The 19,690-nt window shown below is 37.0% G+C and overlaps 1 protein-coding gene across 1 annotated transcript in view; it reads left to right on the top strand.

Annotated features, from left to right (window-relative positions):
- SCAI (suppressor of cancer cell invasion) overlaps positions 1-19,690 on the top strand; it is a 128,634-nt gene that overhangs the window by 81,985 nt on the left and 26,959 nt on the right. The window contains exons 5-14 of the mRNA XM_028107791.2: positions 349-435; positions 1,513-1,611; positions 7,233-7,329; positions 8,997-9,095; positions 9,250-9,402; positions 11,864-11,965; positions 12,217-12,318; positions 13,014-13,092; positions 15,159-15,258; positions 17,127-17,208. Coding sequence (XP_027963592.1) covers positions 349-435; positions 1,513-1,611; positions 7,233-7,329; positions 8,997-9,095; positions 9,250-9,402; positions 11,864-11,965; positions 12,217-12,318; positions 13,014-13,092; positions 15,159-15,258; positions 17,127-17,208 — 1,000 coding nt within the window. The remainder of the gene's footprint in view (positions 1-348; positions 436-1,512; positions 1,612-7,232; positions 7,330-8,996; positions 9,096-9,249; positions 9,403-11,863; positions 11,966-12,216; positions 12,319-13,013; positions 13,093-15,158; positions 15,259-17,126; positions 17,209-19,690) is intronic.

Below are 19,690 nucleotides of genomic sequence, written 5' to 3'. Positions count from 1 at the left end.
CAGATTAACTCTAACATAGGTAGGCTAATGTGTGGTTTCATTCTAAAATAGGTGTTTATTTGGTCAAAACTGTTTGGAGGGGGGTGTTGCTTTTAATTTTCATGAGCATAGCTCAAAGAAGTTTCTTTTCCTGTTTCAGCTTACTTTAAATAGACATTTAATACATGCTTCTTGAATTTAATTGAATGATGATGTTGAAATCTCATGAAAAAGTCATGAATTTGAATTCATGAATTCAGAATTTCATGCTGAATTGGGTGGTATTTTATCCTATTAAATTTACAGATTTGGTTATTTTTGGAATTTATAGTCTCTTATTTCTATTTTCTTATCTCCTATGTAAAACAGACAAGTCTTGGATAATCGGTATGGCTTGAAGCGGTGGCAAATAGGGGAAATTGCTTCTAAGATTGGGCAGCTATACTACCATTATTAGTAAGTGAATTGCATATGGAAAAAATAAAGCGTTGTCCTGATTTAAACACAGCATGCAGAAGTATGCATAATATCCTTCTTGGTAGGAGGGAGAACTAAGGAGTTACAAATGAACCCCAGATCATAGTGATCAAAACAGTATTATGAAATGATCTTCCATAATCCAAGAACATTATTTACTTCAAAGGCTTACCTTCCAAACAGTTCATTTGTGTAGACTCGTGTATAACTTAAATGATTATGATCTTGGTTTTATATAAATCATAAATACTAAATGAATTTATAGTTCTTAATGACTTCACTTAAATCTTGATACATGTCATAACTTGTATGTTTGAATGAGTGGTTTTCAGGGGAATATTTTAAAACTCATATTTGTAGGATATATCTAAAAGGTTACATGAAGCAGATAAATCTTAGTGTTGAGATGAGATCCTTAGTGATGAGTCAAGGAAAGAAGAGAATTCCTTTGAGGAATCTAAATCTCATAGAGTATCAAGTATACCATAAAAAGCTTGGGCTATATGGAATTTCTTCCTCTTCCTGTCTTTTGGCACGCCATCAACATTCCCCCATTAAAATCACTCTTTCAGGTAAAATATTTTCTTAAGAAGTCCCTTGTAAAACTAGAAATGTTAAACAGAGAACCTGATTCATCAGCATCCTCTGAAGATTAATATGGATTAGTCCATTTCTGAGTCCTATGAGAAAAAAAACCGAAGAAATGAGCCAAAGGACAAGTGACTATGTATGGATTTGGGGAAGGCCATGAAAGGTCTGGTGGAAAGATGTAACCGGGTGGAATGCTGTTTGGAGAATCCCTTCAAAGAATAACAATAATATGTACTTTGGATTGCCATCACAAAAGGCTTGGGAGCTTGGGGAGGTATTTTTTTTTTTACCTTGTCATTATTTTTACCCATTGTAAGGGTGTTATAATTATTGCTTTGCTGATTCAAATTTAGGGTAGTCCTTCCCATCCCCTCGTGTAGAGGAATAGAGGAAGAATGAAACAAGTATTCATCATGAAGATTTTGAGACACTGTCAAATTTAAGGATTTTTTTTTTTCCTCATAGCCTACGCACGTCTGAGACCAGCTATCTGAATGAGGCTTTCTCCTTCTATTCTGCAATCAGACAGAGATCATATTATTCTCAAGTCAATAAAGAGGACAGGTATGCACCTACTATGTTTTTAGAAAGGAGAGAAAACACTCAGAATTTTTAGTCTGTGTGGAAATTATGCAAAGAAGCACATATTTGTTTATAACTTTTATTAATTTAAATGGTATTTACTGAGCACCTTACAATATACGAGGCCTTCTTAAGCATACAGATGTATGTTACCTAAAAGCAATACATGTTATAGATAGAACAGATGTCGCAGTACCTGGATGGAGTCAGAGCACAAAGGTGGGGTTGATTATTTCTTTTTTTTTTTTTTTTGATTATTTCTTTTTGAGAGATTAGGGTTGCAGGAAGTTTCAGAGAAAAGAAACAATTCCCAAGTGAGGCTTAGCTGATAGCCTTTTGTTCTTTTCAGCCTGTATAATTTGAATTCATATACATTCAAAAGCCTGTTGACAGCTGTTGGTGGGACTAAAGAAAAGGCTGCTAAAACTGTTTACATTGTCTTGTATAAACTGGATACCTTACTGTTGTGTAGCTTCACTGTATGAAAAAAATCAAATAGAATTCATTCCTTCCCAGTGGCAATCTATTGAGCGCTTATTATATCTTTGGCAGTGTGGTGTAGATGCTTGGGTGGGAGAAGGAGAAAGAAAAGAAGAAGGTGTACAGGTGTTCTCTTTTCCTTTCAGAGAACGTCTTATGGGAGTTACAGACGTATGTGGGGTACAGGCAGACTGATGTTATTAATTCCAGGTGAAGACGGAATTGCTGAAGAAATCAGCATTCTGCTGGAGAGTCTCTGTTACTAGTGTTCCAGGAACTGTTGGAAGAGAAAGCTCAGGCGTAGAAGATCTGAATGTTCTCTCTACTGCCAGCAACAGAACTCACAGTTGTTATATAGTGAAAAGATTATATTCTCTTAGCAGTAGACAAGAACATAATTTTGACATATTTTTCTAGAGGACACTTTGTGGTTGGCTATCATAAGCTTTCTGGCTAAACAGCAGCATTTTTTGGAAAGCCCCGCTCTTGTAAAGCCCCTTCATTCCCTAGCAAATCTTGTTCAGGCTTGTCCAAAGGAGCTTGCCTGATATGAGCAAGGCCTGCAGTTGCTGGATTCTCCATTCCCCCCGGCCTCCCGAAGTCAATGCCGTGCTTCATTCTTAGAAGTTCCATCACTTACCTCTCCTTCAGATTTTCTTACAGTTTGCCTCACCTGTTCTCACTACAGATATATTTCCTCAGAAACCCCCCCCCATTTTTGTATTCATATTGTACAATTTGTGTGAATTCTTGGTGAGATAAATTTTAATTCTGGGGGAGCCTGGGTGGCTCAGTCGTTAAGCGTCTGCCTTCGGCTCAGGTCATGATCCCAGAGTCCTGGGATCGAGCCCCACATCGGGCTCCCTGCTCAGCGGGAAGCCTGCTTCTCCTTCTCCCACTCTCCCTGCTTGTGTTCCCTCTCACGCTGTGTCTTCCTCTGTCAAATAAATAAATAAAATCTTTAAAAAAAATTTATTTCTAAAAATATGCAAAAGGGCTATGTAATTAGTATCTTTTCAGTATGAAAATACATATAAAGAAAGAACCATTTTAAGCAATAATGAAACACCTTGTATAATTCACTCTTCTGCATGTTCTAATTTGCTCAAAGGGAAATTGGCCTTGGGCCCTTTGGCTTAAAACCCAACAGTTTCCTTTATTAAAATCCTTTTCCATCCTAATAGCAAATGCCCCATGTGAATGATTTTCCTGTGCTGCCTCCTAGAGCAAGGCAGATGAACAGAGGTAGGATTATTTGTAACCAGGATGACAAAATCTCTTGCCTTAGGCCACTAAATTAGAATGAAAGGACAATCCAGTGTGCAAAATCTTGACCTTGTTCCCTGTATCTTAGGAAGGATGGTTGTTGGTAGGATGTTTCTTAGTTCATACAGGGCAGGAAGACAGTCAAGGTAGCAATTGCTAACAGCTACAAAAATGAACAGCTGGTTTAGCATAATGCCCTCTAGTTCCATCCACGTCGTTGCAAATGGCAATATTTCATTCTTTTTGATGGCTGAGTTATATTCCATTGTATTAATAAAATAAGATGAAAACAGAGAGGGAGGCAAACCATAAGAGACTCTTAACTCTAGGAAATAAACTGAGGGTTGCTGGAGGGGAGGTGGGTGGAGGGATGGGGTGATGGGCATTAGGAGGACACTTGATGTAAGGAGCACTGGGTGTTACATGCAACTGATGAATCTCTAAATTCTATCCCTGAAATTAATAATATAGTATATGTTAACTAAATTGAATTTAAATAAAAAATAAAATAAAATGAACAGCTGGTTGATTAAAACTAAGTAAGAGAGTATTGTGCAATTTTACAGTTGCTTTAAAAGCAAAAATCTCTCCTCAAAGGGGCAAATTCTCCCTGCACTGTCTCAGTGTTAAAGCCAGAAGGAATGGTACATTCCAGCGATCACCAAAAGTGACTCATATAGAACTCTGAACATGTTTCATTCCATGGGCCCATCCTGTTTAGTAGGGGAGACGTTATTGGAGCCACAAACCCTGCCTGTTGCAAATGGCTCAGGCCAAACCTGGTCAGAGTTAGACGTGGAGAGGATGGAGTTTTGGAGTACCCAGAGGTTGGGGCCATGTGGCAGTCAACCACCTGGGAAAACAGTTTCTCAGGCAAATGTATAAGGTCGGTATCTTAGAAATAGTGGGCCTGGCTGGCTGGACAAAGCTACAGTTCTGGAGTACCAGAGAACTTTGTCAGGAGAATCATGATGTCAACCTCAGTGGTGACAGTATGGAAGTTTTTGATCATGGGAAACGTGAATTGAACCTTGAGGACCTTGGCATTTCCTAGTAGTGATATTTATAGGGAGGACTTGAAGTGGACCTTTCTAGTGTGGTTCATGGGATGATATTTTTCTTCTGCAGTTTGGTATGTTGTCAGACAGTGGGGCTGTGGGCTATTCAGGTTTTCAGGCCTGACTGGGATAGCCTCTCGTGTGTATGAGTGGATAGTACTGCCTTATTTCTCTGCCCTTTGCTGCACTTCAACACAGTGGTTTCCACAATAGAATGCATCCACCTACTTCTGTATGTTTATTTAATACAGGGATTGCCCTGGCTGTTTTTGAGTTGTCTGGTAGCTTAGGATCCTATTTATATTTTTAAAGTGTCATGAAAAAAGAAAGATAGATACATTATAAGCACCATATGTGCTTACAAAGCCTAAAACATTTACTTTCTGGCCATTTGCAAAAATTTGCTAATCCCTGGTTCAATATGTGTTTGTGTAATCTGTGTTACATAGTTATATATGTTATATACTATGTTACATAGTATATACTATGTTACATAGTATAATATGATACAGATTCACAGAACCTATTTTATTTTTATCAAAAAATTAAAGGAATTGTCATATTAACATTTCAACTATGAATTGACATTATCCTCTTACACATTTTCCTCCTGTTTTGAATTCCACTTCTGATAATGTAGCAGGCTAGATAATAAAAAATACTGTCTCCAAAATACCTAGAGATGCTGGATAAACAGATCAACTGTCTTTTTAAGATTTTATTTGTTTATTTGAGAGGGAGAGAAACAGAGATAGTAAAGCATGAGCGGGGAGGAGAGGGAGAAGCAGGCTCCCCACTGAGCAGGGAGCCCAACGTGGGGCTTGATCCCAGGATCCCCGGATCATGACCTGAACTGAAAGCAGACGCTTAACGACTGAGCCACCCAGACGCCCCAGCCGTCCTTTTAAATGGACAGTTTAGTTGGCAAGAAAGTAAGGGAAATCCTCAGGTCATTAACCGTGTGACCAGTGCTGGGACAACCTTGTAGGAGGGTGGTTAGTTTTGGTGATATAAAAGAACTACTGTGGATTTCTTCAGAAAGAAGAAAATTGAAATTGAAAAGAAGGGGTTGATATACAAGGTATTGGTAAGAAAAAGGTTATCCCTTTGTTCCCTAAAAAGTCACAGACTTCATAAGACAGTAATCATTGTAATAATGGCTAATTGAGGGTATCGAGATAAAATGGGGCCAAATTTTGGACAATAATAACACGAAAGAAGAAAGTAAAGAATTAAATCATACCAGTAACATCCGTTTATTGTTCAGAAGAAGTTTAGAGTAAAGTTTGCTTATTAAAGTTTTTTTTTTTAAGATTTTATTTATTTATTTGACACAGAGAGAGAGAGAGATAGCGAGTGAGGGAACACAGGCAGGGGAGTGGGAAGCAGGCTTCCCGCCGAGCAGGAGCCCGATGTGGGGCTCGATCCCAGGACCCTGGGATCCTGACCTGAGCCGAAGGCCCACGCTTTACCGACTGAGCCACCCAGGCGCCCCTGCTTATTAAAGTATTAAGAAAAATATTTTTAAAGAACATAAAGAAAATGTATAACTTCAAAACAGGTAGAAGGGGAGGAAAGTAAAAAATAAAATTATGATGTATGATCTTTACAATAAAAGGTAGGAAAGGAATACACACTAAAATAAAGTATAATTAGCACAAAAACTAAAGTAGAAATAAGTCCAAGTACATTGGTAATCATAGTAAGTGAAAGAGATCGAAACTTCCTAATAAAAGTTAGAGATTATCAGTATGCCTTTTAAAGGAAAATCCAATAATATAGTCTTTATAAGAGATCCTCCAAAGATATAAGGTACATAGAAAAAGATAAAATAGATATCAAGGGGAAGAAATGCCACTATATTTAAGGCAGAGAGTATTATTAAGGATAGAGGTTTACTTCATAATGGTACAAGTAAGAACTAAAAAAAGAAAAAAAAAGAAAAATTCTAAACTTGTGTATCCCCAATAGTGTAATATTATAATAAATCAAAAAGTGATATATTTTATGGGAGAAATTGATAAATGATTTGATGTGTACAAGAAGATTTTTAATATACCATATTTAATCATTTATATATCAAGAAGACCAAAAAATGAGATTTGAGTAAAATAATTAAAAACTTGTCCTAATGTGCTTAAGACTGCCTACAACAATAAGCGATGCACATAATTTTCAAGCTTAAATGAAACTTGTGTGAAATTGATTTATACCTGACTCAAAACAGGTTTCAGTTATTTTCAAGTGTAGGATGTCTAGCCCTGGTACAGTGCCATTAAAAATTAAGAATGACAACATAGTTTTCTTATGTTCTTCCTGTATTTTCCTGCCTATTGTCTTCTATTCTTTATCATCTTACCTTAAACATCACTGTCGCTAGGAAGCCTTCTCTGTGGGCTCAAAGAACATCCTTTAGTTCTCTTGTTCTTATACTTATTCCGCTGTGTTTTAAGTGTTTATCTGTCTTCTCTACATTTTAGTTAGTTTGCTGTCAATGAGATCCGTGAAGAAGGGACTGTGACTATAGTTGTTTGTTTTAATCATTCTTCCGGCACTTAGCAAGGTGCCTGATACAGCTAAGTTCTCAATGGGTATTTGTTCAATGAATGAATATATGAATGAACATGAAGAATCTGTAAGAAATGTGCTTAAATGTGACTACAGGGTATATGCAGAAATACTTGTAACTGTGCAAAATAGGATCTAAAAGAGTTTAAAAGCTGCCAGAGAGTTGGAAAAATCAAAGAGCATGTTTTCTTTTTTTAGCCTAATGAGTAACTTCCTATTTATCTGCCGTAGACCTGAGTTGGTCGTTAAGAAGCTACGATACTATGCAAGATTTATTGTAGTTTGTCTTCTGCTCAACAAAATGGATGTTGTGAAGGATTTGGTGAAGGTAAGTGTGCTTTTAAAATTATTAAAATCCGGAGCACCTGGGTGGCTCAGTCGTTCAGCATCTGCCTTCGGCTCAGGTCATGATCCCAGGGTCCTGGGTTCGAGCCCTGCATCGGGCTCCCTGCTCCACAGGAGGCCTGCTTCTCCCTCTCCCACTCCCCCTGCTTGTGTTCCCTCTCTCGCTGTGTCTCTCTTTGTCAAATAAATAAATAAAATCTTTAAAAAATTAAATTAAATTTAAAAAATAAAATTATTAAAATCATGGCCCATAATTGTGTATGGATAATTTTGTTTTTCAAAAATAGATTCAGGATAAAAATAATTTTAATATATGTAAATCATTATAGCATTTGAAGTATAGTAACTTTATAGTATATTCAAAGTATAGTAACTTCGGACAAGTAATGCTAAAAGGATTTTCCTGCTCTTTCCATATTTCAGATATACACTAGCTAGAGACAGTTCTCTTAATTCCTTGCTTTTGTCCCTTAAGCATGTTTTACATTTCACCACCCATCAGTGGATGTCTGGGAAATGCAAACCAAAGTTAAAATATTTGGTTTAAGAGAAAATAATTGAAAGGTTAGGTCAAGAATAAGCATGTAATGTTTTACAAAGGTATTGTGAATGAGTTTTGGTCTTTCCATCCATTTACTGTGTCTGCTTCACTGTCCTTCATTAGCTTTGGTAATTAGGAGTTAGCCGCATTTGGGATTCACTCAATATCTGTAGTTATTGCACACCCCATTCTGGTTGCACTCTGTAGTCAGTCAGTTGTTTCAGTGGTGTGCTTCCTAATTTTTGATACTCAAGTAGAACATGCTAGTTTTTTGTGGGTTTTGTGTATGTGGGTTTTTTTTTTTTAGATTTATTTATGTATTTATTTGAGAGAGAGAGAGTGCAAGCAGCGGAAGGGGTAGAAGCAGAGGGAGAAGCAGACTCCCTGCTCCCAGTACTGGAAGGTTATGACCTGAGCCGAGGGCGGATGCTTAACCAGCTGAGCCACCCAGGCACCCCAGAACATGCTAGTTTTGACAAGTTCTCCTCTGTCTCCTTCCATCTCTAGTTACTAATAAGACTCTTCCCAAAACACACTATGATATAAATCCAAAGAAATTCATCTAGACAGGCTTCAGTTTTTTTTAAGTGTTAAAAATTTGAGGTTTTACCTTTAAGAGTCTTCTATTAATAAATTAAGTGCTGATGTAGCATTGATTAGGTATGAGTGACTCTGGATCTCTATGAAGATCTTATTGGTGTGGGGCGCCTGGGTGGCTCAGTCATTGGGCATCTGCCTTCGACTTGGGTCATGGTCCCGGGGTCCTGGGATTGAGCCCCGCGTCGGGTTCCCTGTTTGGCGGGAGGCCTACTTCTCCTTCTCCCACTCCCCCTGCTTGTGTTCCCTCTCTCACTGTCTCTCTGTCAAATAAATAAAATAAAAATCTTAAAAAAAAAAGATCTTATTGGTGTGTATTATTCTGGAGTCTTTTATTTTAAAGCAAAATAAAGTTTTCTTCTTTGTTTTTCGCTATAATTGGGACTATATATTTATGATAATCAAGCTTCTTAAGTATACCAGTTTCTGTCAAGAATATGGTACAATATAGCCATCTATTTTTATGTGTTTTTTTCCTATAATCATTTTTCTTTGTGATATTTTAAAATTAGGAATTGTCAGATGAAATTGAAGATTATACTCACCGCTTTAATACAGAAGATCAAGTGGAATGGAACCTGGTGCTTCAAGAAGTAGCAGCTTTCATTGAGGTCAGCTTTTGACAAGAAAGATTGTCATAATTATGGATAAGTAAATGCATGTGTGATACACATTTTTATTGTGTGTATATGTCAAGAAGTGGGAATAATTTATTACATTGACATTTTGTCTTGGCCATCAACTACTGACTGCTTTTTTCTCCAGGCGGATCCCGTGATGGTATTGAATGATGATAATACCATTGTTATCACATCTAATCGCCTTGCTGAAACAGGAGCCCCATTGCTGGAACAGGGCATGATTGTGGGACAGTTGTCTCTGGCTGATGCGCTCATTATTGGTAATTGTAATAACCAGGTAAAGAATTGTGAAGGAATTATACTTAAAATTCACTTTGAAAAATAATGCTTTCTTATTATTTTGGAATTACAGATTATTATTACAGAATGACTATTTCCTTGTAAATATCCTAAATCCATTTGTGAGGAAATGGTTAATTCAATTATGCCATGTCCATATGGACAGTTTTACAGACATTTACAGGTTTAAAAAGAATTTTTAGTCGCAGAGGAAGATACATGATATGGTAAGTGAAAATAAACTTGGTTTAGAGCTATATAAACTGAATTATTTCATATATGTTAAAATGTCTATATACATATATGTACAGGCAGAAAGACTAAGAAGAAATTTACCAATATCATGAAAGGTGATAGGTGGCAGGGTGATAGGTAATTTTCTTCTTCTTTTTTAAAGCTTTACTTTATTTAAATTTTTTTAAGGATTTATTTATTTTTTTGAGAGAGAGTACGTGTGAGCAAGCAGGAAGGGGGCAGAGGAAGAGGAGAGAGAGAATCTCCAGCAGACTCCCCACTGAGTGCAGAACCCCACACAGGGCTCGATCCCACGACCCTGAAATCACAACCTAAGCTGAAACCAAGAGTTGGACATTTAACCAGCTAAGCCTCCCAGGCACCCCTGTTTTCTTCTTTATAACTTTCTAAGTCCGTATATTAGGCAAAAAGGGAGGAAGAATTATTTTTAAGTATATTTATCACAGCAAATATCAAATATTTTTTGTGACAGAATAATTCCGTGATGATAAGGATTTAATGTACTAGAAATGTAAATTTACTGGAAATTATGGGATATCAGAAAAGTGTCCAGGGAATACATTTTTCTATATGCATTATTTACACAAGTTTTAATTTTGGATTCTTCCCTCACACCTTTCATTTTTGTTATTGTTAACTTTTTCTAGTACTTCTCCAATTTGGGTTTTTAAAGCTATTAATTTGCAGATTTAATTAAAAACCTGTTTGCTTATGGGCAGAAGACCTTAACAGACATGTCTCCCAAGGGAGACATCCAGATGGCCAACAGACACATGAAAAGATGCTCAACATCACTCATCATCAGAGAAATGTAAATCAAAACCAAAATGAGATATCCTTTCACATTAGTCAGAATGGCTAAAATCAAAAACACAAGAAACAAATATTGGCAAGGATGTAGAGAAAAAGGAACCCTCTTGCACTGTTGGTGGGAATGCAAACTGGTGCAGCCCCTATGGTAAACAGTGTGGAGGTTCCTCAAACAGTTAAAAATATAGAACTACCCTATGATCTAGTAATTGCACTACTGGGTATTTACCTCAAAAATACAAAAACGTGTATTCAAAGGGATACATGCATCCCTATGTTTATTGTAGCATCATTTCTAGCCAAACTGTGGAAGCAGCCCAAGTGTGCATTGATAGATGAATGGATAAAGAAGAGGGTCTGAGTGTGTGTGTGTCTGTACAATGGAATATTATTCAGCCATAAAAAGGAATGAAATCTTGCCATTTGCAACAACATGGACAGAGCTAGAGAGTATAATGCTAAGTGAAGTAGGTCAGAGAAGGACAAATACCATATGATTTCACTTATACGTAGAATTTAAGAAACAAAGCAAATGAGCACAGGGAAAAAAGAGAGAGAAAGAGAGAAACCAAAAACCAGACTCCTAACTATAGAGAACAAACTGATGGTTACCAGAGGAGAGGTGGGTGGGGGGATGGGTGAAATAGGTGATGGGTATTAAAGAGTACACTTACCATGATTTAACAAAAAAAATTTTTTAAATAACACATTGCCTCCCTGAAGTTCTAAAGAAGTATTATTCAAAACGGAAAAGGATGCAGTCTTAAACATCGAATTAGAGCCAAAATGTATTTAAGAGGTTATGAAATATGGGCCATAGACAGGGCAAAGCGTCTGCCTTCGGCTCAGGTCATGATCCCAGGGTCCTGGGATCGAGACCCGCATCCGGCTCCCTGCTCTGTGGGAAGCCTGCTTCTCCCTCTCCCACTCCCCCTGCGTGTGTTCCCTCTCTCGCTGTCTCTGTCAAATAAATAAATAAAATCTTAAAAAAAAAAAGAAAGAAATATGGGCCATAGCCATATTCTAGCAGGCTGTTTTGCCAAAAGTTAGCATGTTTTGAAGGACCTAATATAGGTCTTTTTGTTTAGATGACTACTTTATGATTTTGAAAATACCTAAGGAAGTTGATGGATTGACAGAAATATAAATAGATGGAGAGATACAGGATAATGCAAATATAGAAAACGTTAATGGTACAGGATCTAGATGATGAGCATTGGTTATTACTGTACAATTCTTTTAATTTTCTGTCTTTGGAAATGTTCTACAATAAAACACTGGGGAGTAAAATTATCCAGTGTCATTAAGTACACACAAATGTCAGGGGTAATATTATGGTCAGAGACTTCCTGGTCTGGGTACTGCATTAATGGTCAGGTTTGTTTTCCTTGCAGGTTAAGTTTAGTGAACTAACTGTGGACATGTTCCGGATGTTACAAGCCCTGGAAAGGGAGCCAATGAACTTAGCTTCCCAGATGAATAAACCGGGAATGCAGGTGATCTTCTCTCTACATTTGCATTTTGGTAACACTGTTGCTGCCTCTGGTCCTCACGGAATGCTGTTATTCAACAAATGCCATGCATGTGAATGAAGAATTCTCTTGATGAGACACAGGAGAGAGAAGCACAGTAATAGTAACACAGAGTAAAAAAAGCTATTTGATGAAGAGGATTGTAAAAATAGTCATTGATAATTCATCTGTCAAATACAGCTTGTGTGTGTCCTGTTTTCTGTGTGTAAATACAGGAATCAGCTGATAAGCCTACCAGACGAGAAAACCCCCACAAGTATCTGCTGTACAAACCAACCTTCAGTCAACTGTACACATTCTTAGCAGCATCTTTTAAGGTATATATGATCCAATACTATTTACTATATGAGGAAAGTGTGCCCTAAAGAGAACTGAGAGTCACTCTTTTCTTTGACTTATTTGAGTCAAGAATTTAGATAAAATATGAAACTGAAACCTGCATTCAGAATATCTGATCACAGCTATTTTGTAATGGAAATTGCTTATGATGTTATGACTGTTCCTTACCATTAATTAATGAGAATATTGATTAATCATCATTCTTCTCTCTCCAGGTTTTTATTATAAACTACGTTAGGCATAACAGATTGCACAAGCATGTTGTATATTCAGGTAGCTCTGGGAAGCATTGTGGTCATCTAAAAGAACTATGAGAAGTAGGGAATTCCTCCCAACATTTATGTAGAGAAAGCCACGGACAGGAGTTTGTCTTTTAGACTTAGAGTCAGGATCCTTACTTCTCCGTTTCAAGGTTTGCAGAGAACGTTCTCTAAATGAGGAGTTTTTTGAAGCAGAGAATGCATTCAAAACTTTGGGCAATAGTAATAGATTATAGATTCATAATGACCCTTTGTTGTGTAAACAGTTAAGAGTTGGAATCTGCAAGACTGATCTCTTAAAGAAGATGGTAATACATTGAATTAGGTTCTTGTTCTCCCTTCAACTTGAAAATGTCAGGAACATTAAATAAAACTGTTTGTTGCTTTGTATATGTGATTCTCTTTAATTTCAGGAGCTGCCTGCCAATAGTGTGCTTCTGATTTACCTGTCAGCCACTGGCGTTTTCCCCACAGGTCGTTCTGATAGTGAAGGTACAATAAAGGAATGCTCCCTGTCGTGAGCAGGGCTTGAATTCTCTTTATTTTCTACAAGACGATGGCCCGTAGCCCACAGACCATCCCAAGCTTTCCAGAGAGGCTTCCAAATTTGAAACCTGGTCTCTTTGTTGAACTGGCAATCTTGTAGGATACCCCAGTCTATTTTATTTGTTGAAATATTATACTTTGAAGTCCACAAATCATCAGCAAATTCGTATATTAAATGCATGCCTCACTATCAAGTTTGCCAAAGGCACATATATATTTAAATATATATGGAATAACCAAGCCTAATGTTCTACTTCACATCATTGAGTTTTTCTGGGCCTTTAGGGCAAAGGGGGATCTGGTCAGCGGCTTCATTGTGGCTGAAAGTCTTTGTAGAAATTAGTGCACTTTTGTAACTGTGAAAGTTCAAGTCCTTGTCATGATGTTGTTTTCTGTCCTTTTGGTTTTTATGGATTCAACCTGAAGAATATTGGGATGCTATTTCAGAATCAAAACTTAAAACTGTCCAGAATATATGAGTCCAGAATATATGAAATTGATCAGAATAGATGAGTAACTTGGATGTAAATTAGGCAATTAAGTCTTTGGACAAAAAAAATTTTTTTTCTTAACATCCTTAACATTTCCTCTTCATCTGTTTGTTGAAATTTGCATTCCTTTATACAATGCATGTCCCTGCCATCTTCCTTGCATGACGTATAGGTCCTCTTAAAGCATTAAAATGAAAACAAAACAAAATAAATCTCAGAGTCTTTTCATTGCAGTGATTCTTCAGGAATAAAATGTAACAGTGTTACAAGTGACACAATCATAAACTGCTTTAAATTTTTTTGTAATGAAGTTAGTAATTTTATTTATAATTATTTCCATGATTTGTAACATGTACTGTTGAATCTGGTCCCCTGTTTAACATACTGATCTCTTACTTTACTTTTCAAAGTACAATAGGTACTAACTAAATGGCCCTCTGAGAGAGATGATTCCTAACATCCCACAGTTGCAGTTCCATTTTTTTCTTTTAAAGATTTTATTCGGGTGCCTGGTTGGCTCAGTCGTTAAGCATCTGCCTTAGGCTCAGGTCATGATCCCAGGGTCCTGGGATCGAGCCCCGCATCAGGTTCCCTGCTCAGCGGGAGGCCTGCTTCTCCCTCTCCCTCTGCCCCTGCTTGTGTTCCCTCTCTTGCTGTCTCTCTCTCTGTCAAATAAATAAAATCTTTAAAAAAAAAAGAGAGATTTTATTCATTTGTTAGAGAGAGACAGAGAGAGAGCACAAGCAGGGGGAACGGCAGGCAGAGGGAGAAGCAGTCTCCCCGCTGAGCAAGGAGCCCAACGTGGGACTCGATCCCAGGACCCCGGGATCATGACCTGAGTCAAAGGCAGCCACTTAACCAACTGAGCCACACAGGCGCCCTTGCAGTTCCATTTAGATAAGAGTTCAACTAACCAATATGACCAGTAGGAAAGAATAACTTCAAAACCAGAACTATAGTGGCTGACATAATAGTGACACTAACAGATTTTTTTCACACACTGAAATTTGGCATTTCTTTTGTTAAAAATGAAGCTTTTGTCAATGAGAATTTTCAAGTCCCATTCAAAATTTCCCCTAAATTTTATAATTAGTGGCTCACTGAAAACTATATTTAAGAAATTATTAGGACTTCATTCTGCAACTTTCTTACTTAATTTGGTTGAATGTTAGATATAATTTTGCTTGAAATGTAAAGACCATTTTGAACATCCCAGATCTTCATCCCTTTTACTACCCAGAAAAATGGGGTGCAGTAGATTCTTGTTTTGTTTCTCATTATATTCTTTTTGAAGAACTGATGAATAATTAAATGATTTTTTTAAATGTTGAAACAGGCAACATGCTGAAATCATTTAAATTCTGCGTTAAACTAGAATGTTAAATTTTAAAATGGTTAAAATGTTTTGTAATTGTCTTCCATTTGTATCAATGAGAGATTCATACGAGACCTTTGTATTTGAGTGTCAGAGCAATGTTATTCTCCAACTGAAGTCTAGGATTCTTCCCTTTGTTTTTATAGGTCCTTATGATTTTGGAGGGGTACTTACTAATAGTAACCGGGATATTATAAATGGAGATACCATCCACAAACGAAATCAGTCCCACAAGGAAATGCACTGGTATGTATTCTTGTGTCTCTCCCTATTATAAAAATTATAGTTCTGTCTTGGAAAATACTAAGTGAAATGGGGAGTTTTTTCTAGTACTGGAAATAATCCCTCAGACTATTAATAACACTTATTTGGATTCCAGCAATATTTCAGGCTCTGACTGTCCTAGGAAATTAGAATTTTTGGCTGACATTTGTTTTTAAAATTTTCACTGAGTATTATATGTCAAGCCCTATTCAATCATTGGGAATCTGTCAGTGAGCAGAATTACATTCAAGTTGGAGGAGACTGTACATGCATACATAAATAGTATGTCTGGATATGATACATGTTAATGTCAATACAAGCTTTTTTTTTTAATTTGGGAGAGAGAGAGTGAGTGAGCAAGAGAGAGAACACGAGTGGGGGAGGGGCGAAAGGGAGAGGGAGAAGCAGACTCCCGGCTGAGCAGAGAGCCCAACGTGGGTCTCGATCCCAGGACCCCGGGTTCATGATGTGAGCTGAAGGCAGACGCTTAACCGACTGAGCCACCCAGGCACCCCCAATACGAGCTTTTTAATATAAGGTTCTTTTGGTTTGATATAGTATAAATGAACTTAGTTGTATGATTTCAAGTAAATTTCATCCATGAAAGTTTGCTCTTTTTCTAAATACAACACATTCACTGCTTGGGCCATTATTGGCTCTAGATCTCTCTAGCTGAGAGATAGTCATCTGGTTATAAAGGAGACTGGACTTGTCTGAAACTGCATTTCTAATAGCACATTACAGAAAAATGTTAACTGTTCATATTAAAAAATGAGGAAAGAGGGCAGAGGGGGAGATGTTTCAAATTATGTGTATAATAGCAAACAGTACTCCAAGTCAGATATTGGTGCTGTCATTGACCTTGGTTGTAAATGATTTATATTTGGAAAACTTTTATATTTGAAACATATTGAGGTTTGATGATGTTGCTCATTGACACATCATTTTATATGTATTTACATTTATGTCAATATTTTTATACATACATTGTCCAGTAAACCATGGGAAAGAGAGGATGAACACCAAAATTGTGACCTTGTTAAGCAGTGGTTCTCAAATGTATGTTCCTAGACTTCTGACTTTGGGGACAGTGGGTCTTCCGCGGTCTGGTGAATCTATATGTTAACAAGCACACCAGCTGATCCTGATGCAAATGTACAGAGGAAGCATAACGAATAGTAAAAGGGAATCCCTACTTAGTATCTGCGATATTAAGTTGTAGCTTGACATATTAAAAATCTTTAAAATAGATAAAGATTTTTTTTTAAGATTTTATTTATGTATTTGACAGAGAGAGGGAACACAAGCAGAGGGAGTGGGAGAGGGAGAAGCAGGCTTTCCGCGGAGCAGGGAGCCAGATGTGGGACTCCATCCCAGGACCCTGGGATCATGACCTGAGCCGAAGGCAGATGCTTAACGACTGAGCCACTCAGGCGCCCCTAGATAAAGATTTTAAAAGACTCACTGCAGTACAAATCCGGTTGTTAGCACATCACGTTTTCAGAACATTTTCTTAGAAGGAGCTTTTAGATCCTAAACAAGCACCTACATGCTGACTTGGGAGGTTTTCCTGTTGTATGTTTAGTCCATCTTTAAATCTGTAGACTTCTCTTCAGCTTGAATATTCCTGAATAATAATTCTCTCTCAATATTTTTCCAGCTAAAACTGCTAACTTGTCTATTCCAGTCAATATAGACATGATTTGTCTTTTGCCAAATTAATCTTTGTTTTTTTGCTCAGTGCTATGATGAAAAGGAGATGTGAGCAGACCAAACTGAGGAGTCAGATTTCTGAGACTTGGCCAATACAGTTGCACAGTTAATCATCGTTACCGTTGTTGTTTCCCTAGCCTTCATCCAGGAGACCTCTACCCTTTCACGAGGAAGCCCCTGTTTATTATCGTGGATTCATCCAACAGTGTCGCATACAAGGTGAGTTCTACGAGCACCATTGTGTGTGTTAGACATGTCACCACCCCAAGGTAAGTAGCCTTAACACCAACCTTTTTATTTTGCTTTATTTTTAAAAATTTTACGCAGTTTGTATTTAGTGTTTCTTTTCTTTTGAGGTTGTGCATGCTAGTCAGGATCTGGTGCTATGAATAGAGGCCAGAAGAAAACGCATGAATGGACACTCAGTGGAAAATAATAAATTCTCCTGCAGGAAAAAAAAATTCAAGATTTCCAAGATCTCTGGTGGGAGGTTTATTTTTGTTATATAACCCAGAGTAATTTTCTTTTATAGAGGTAGGAGTATATGGGCAAATTTTATTTTCTAGTTTTCAGCCTTTTTCCCTTTTACACACCAAGCTGCTGGAGTTTAAATGGAATTTCTATCCCATTTTACACAGTTACAGTCTGAATATCAACATAAATGGTTTTAGATACACTTAATTTTTTTAAAAAATTTGTGACAGTAAGTAAAAAAAGATGGCCCTGAATGCTGAAATAAGTCACAGGGATTTAAAGTGAAAAACCTATGTTTTATATTTTGCTACTGAAGCAATGGTTTTCAATGACTATGTAAAAACTGCCCATAGTGAAACACTTTAAAGATGGATATTAGAATTCAAACCTCAGTAATTTATGGGAAAATGAAAACAATCTTTGTATGTGGTTGGAATATTTCATTAGTTGACAGTATGTTCAAAAATATGCTAGGGACACAGATCTGCCACTTAAAACTATTTCTGTTGTGGGTGTTCATAAAATTAGATGGAGAAGCAAATATTAGTAGATTTATTTCAGGAGAACAACGGAAATAAATGTCTGCTAGCCAAGAGATGACCCCAAGCATATGTTTTCCATCTATTTTTTATGTTTAGTTTCACTTTTTAGAGTTGGTGTCTGAATTTCAAGAGCATCCAACCCACTCTAAATTTTTCAGCATATATCCTGCTACCCATTTTGTCAAGTTTGACATCACAGCTTTTGATTTTTAGGAAAATTAGCTGTATACTTTTGTAAATCATGTGTGTGTTGTTGCTTTTAATCTTTTTGAGGGGGTGGGAAGCTGCTGAAGGAAAGAAAAGCTTTATTGGCTATCTTATTTAAACCTATAAAGCCAGAAAAGTCCAGGCATTTTGTGTCTTCACAGAATCCAAAAGAAGCATTCCTGTGTCTTTGTTAATGAAAAGGAATCATTTGCTTCAGCTTAATGATGTGACAGAATATGTTGATGTACCAGGTCAAGTGTATTACTGAATATGATCTAGCATGTGTTTAGAGTATTTTAGCAGTCCGTTAATTTCTCTCAATTTGATTGGATAATATTTGATACCACTTTTTGTAGTCTCAAGAATATCATTCATTGTACATCCCTGCTATTTCCAAAGTGCTGTTTGGATAGAGAATGAGTATTGAAAGCTGATTTTTAAAAACACCATTGTACATAATTGGAAATGTATTTACCTAAAAATATATCATGATTTAATTCAAAATTTCAATATTCTGACACCCAGGATAACAGTGCACTAATAGAAAGGTTCATTTGTTTGCTTTTGATGACATATGCAGTATCACTCCTTTCAAAAATTCAATTGTCCCGAGCATACTTATCTTCATATGCACCAGGCAAATCGGAGCACGGCATTGACAAATTTGGTCTTTTTAAAAATTAGTACTATTCAGTACCTCTAAATCAAGTATGCAGTTCTCCATGTCAACACATGAAGGTGTCTAATGTTTACTTTTCCCCACAAAGCATGTGTGAAAAGTCTTAAATTCCCATTTTGCACATTTCTAATGAGAAAGAACTCTGTGACTGATGTATTATTTCTTGAGTACCGACTTTGCTGTATATGTTTCCTGAACATGTTTGCTAATGTTTCTTCATATAAGTACCAACATTCCATGTATATTTCTTCATTTAAATATTACTTTTTTATTTTTATGAGAGTAACTCATGCATATAGTTTAAAGCTGTAGTTCTCAACTCTTTCTGTGTATCAGAAACATTTGAGTCCTTCTTAAAACCATCTGTCCTTGAGCCCTAACTCCTGTGATTCTGCATCGCTTGACCTGGGGTGGGTGTTGGGTGTCATTGCAATTCCAGTGTGTGTCAGGGTGGGGACCCTGCAGTCAGCGAGTTCCCACACGTGTTACCAAAAATGGCAGTTCCTGTTCTCCTGCCCTGCCCCATTTGCCTTCTCCCAGAGGCCACCAGTTACATCTTTTGTGGCTGATTATTTGGGTGTTTAGCCATCATTTGTCTAAATAACATGCTCATGTTGATATTTCTTGATTCTTCAGTTTTAGGCATTATGTCATACTATCCCAATCTGGAAGGGAAATTTAGCTCTTTCCTCTTCCTATCCCCAGCTCACAGTTATACTTTTTACCTTGACTTCCATCATGATTTTGATTCACTGAATATTTAGTGCTTATATTATAATGACTAGAAGACGTGTTTAAC

This window comes from Eumetopias jubatus, unplaced genomic scaffold (genome assembly GCF_037043125.1).
Source record: "Eumetopias jubatus isolate StellerSeaLion01/CBP00866 unplaced genomic scaffold, mEumJub1_p1.0 scaffold_15, whole genome shotgun sequence".
Classification (NCBI taxonomy): Eukaryota; Metazoa; Chordata; class Mammalia; order Carnivora; family Otariidae; genus Eumetopias; species Eumetopias jubatus.
The sequence above is the reverse complement of the archived record's forward strand: the minus strand, read 5'-3'. Positions and strand labels throughout refer to the sequence as shown.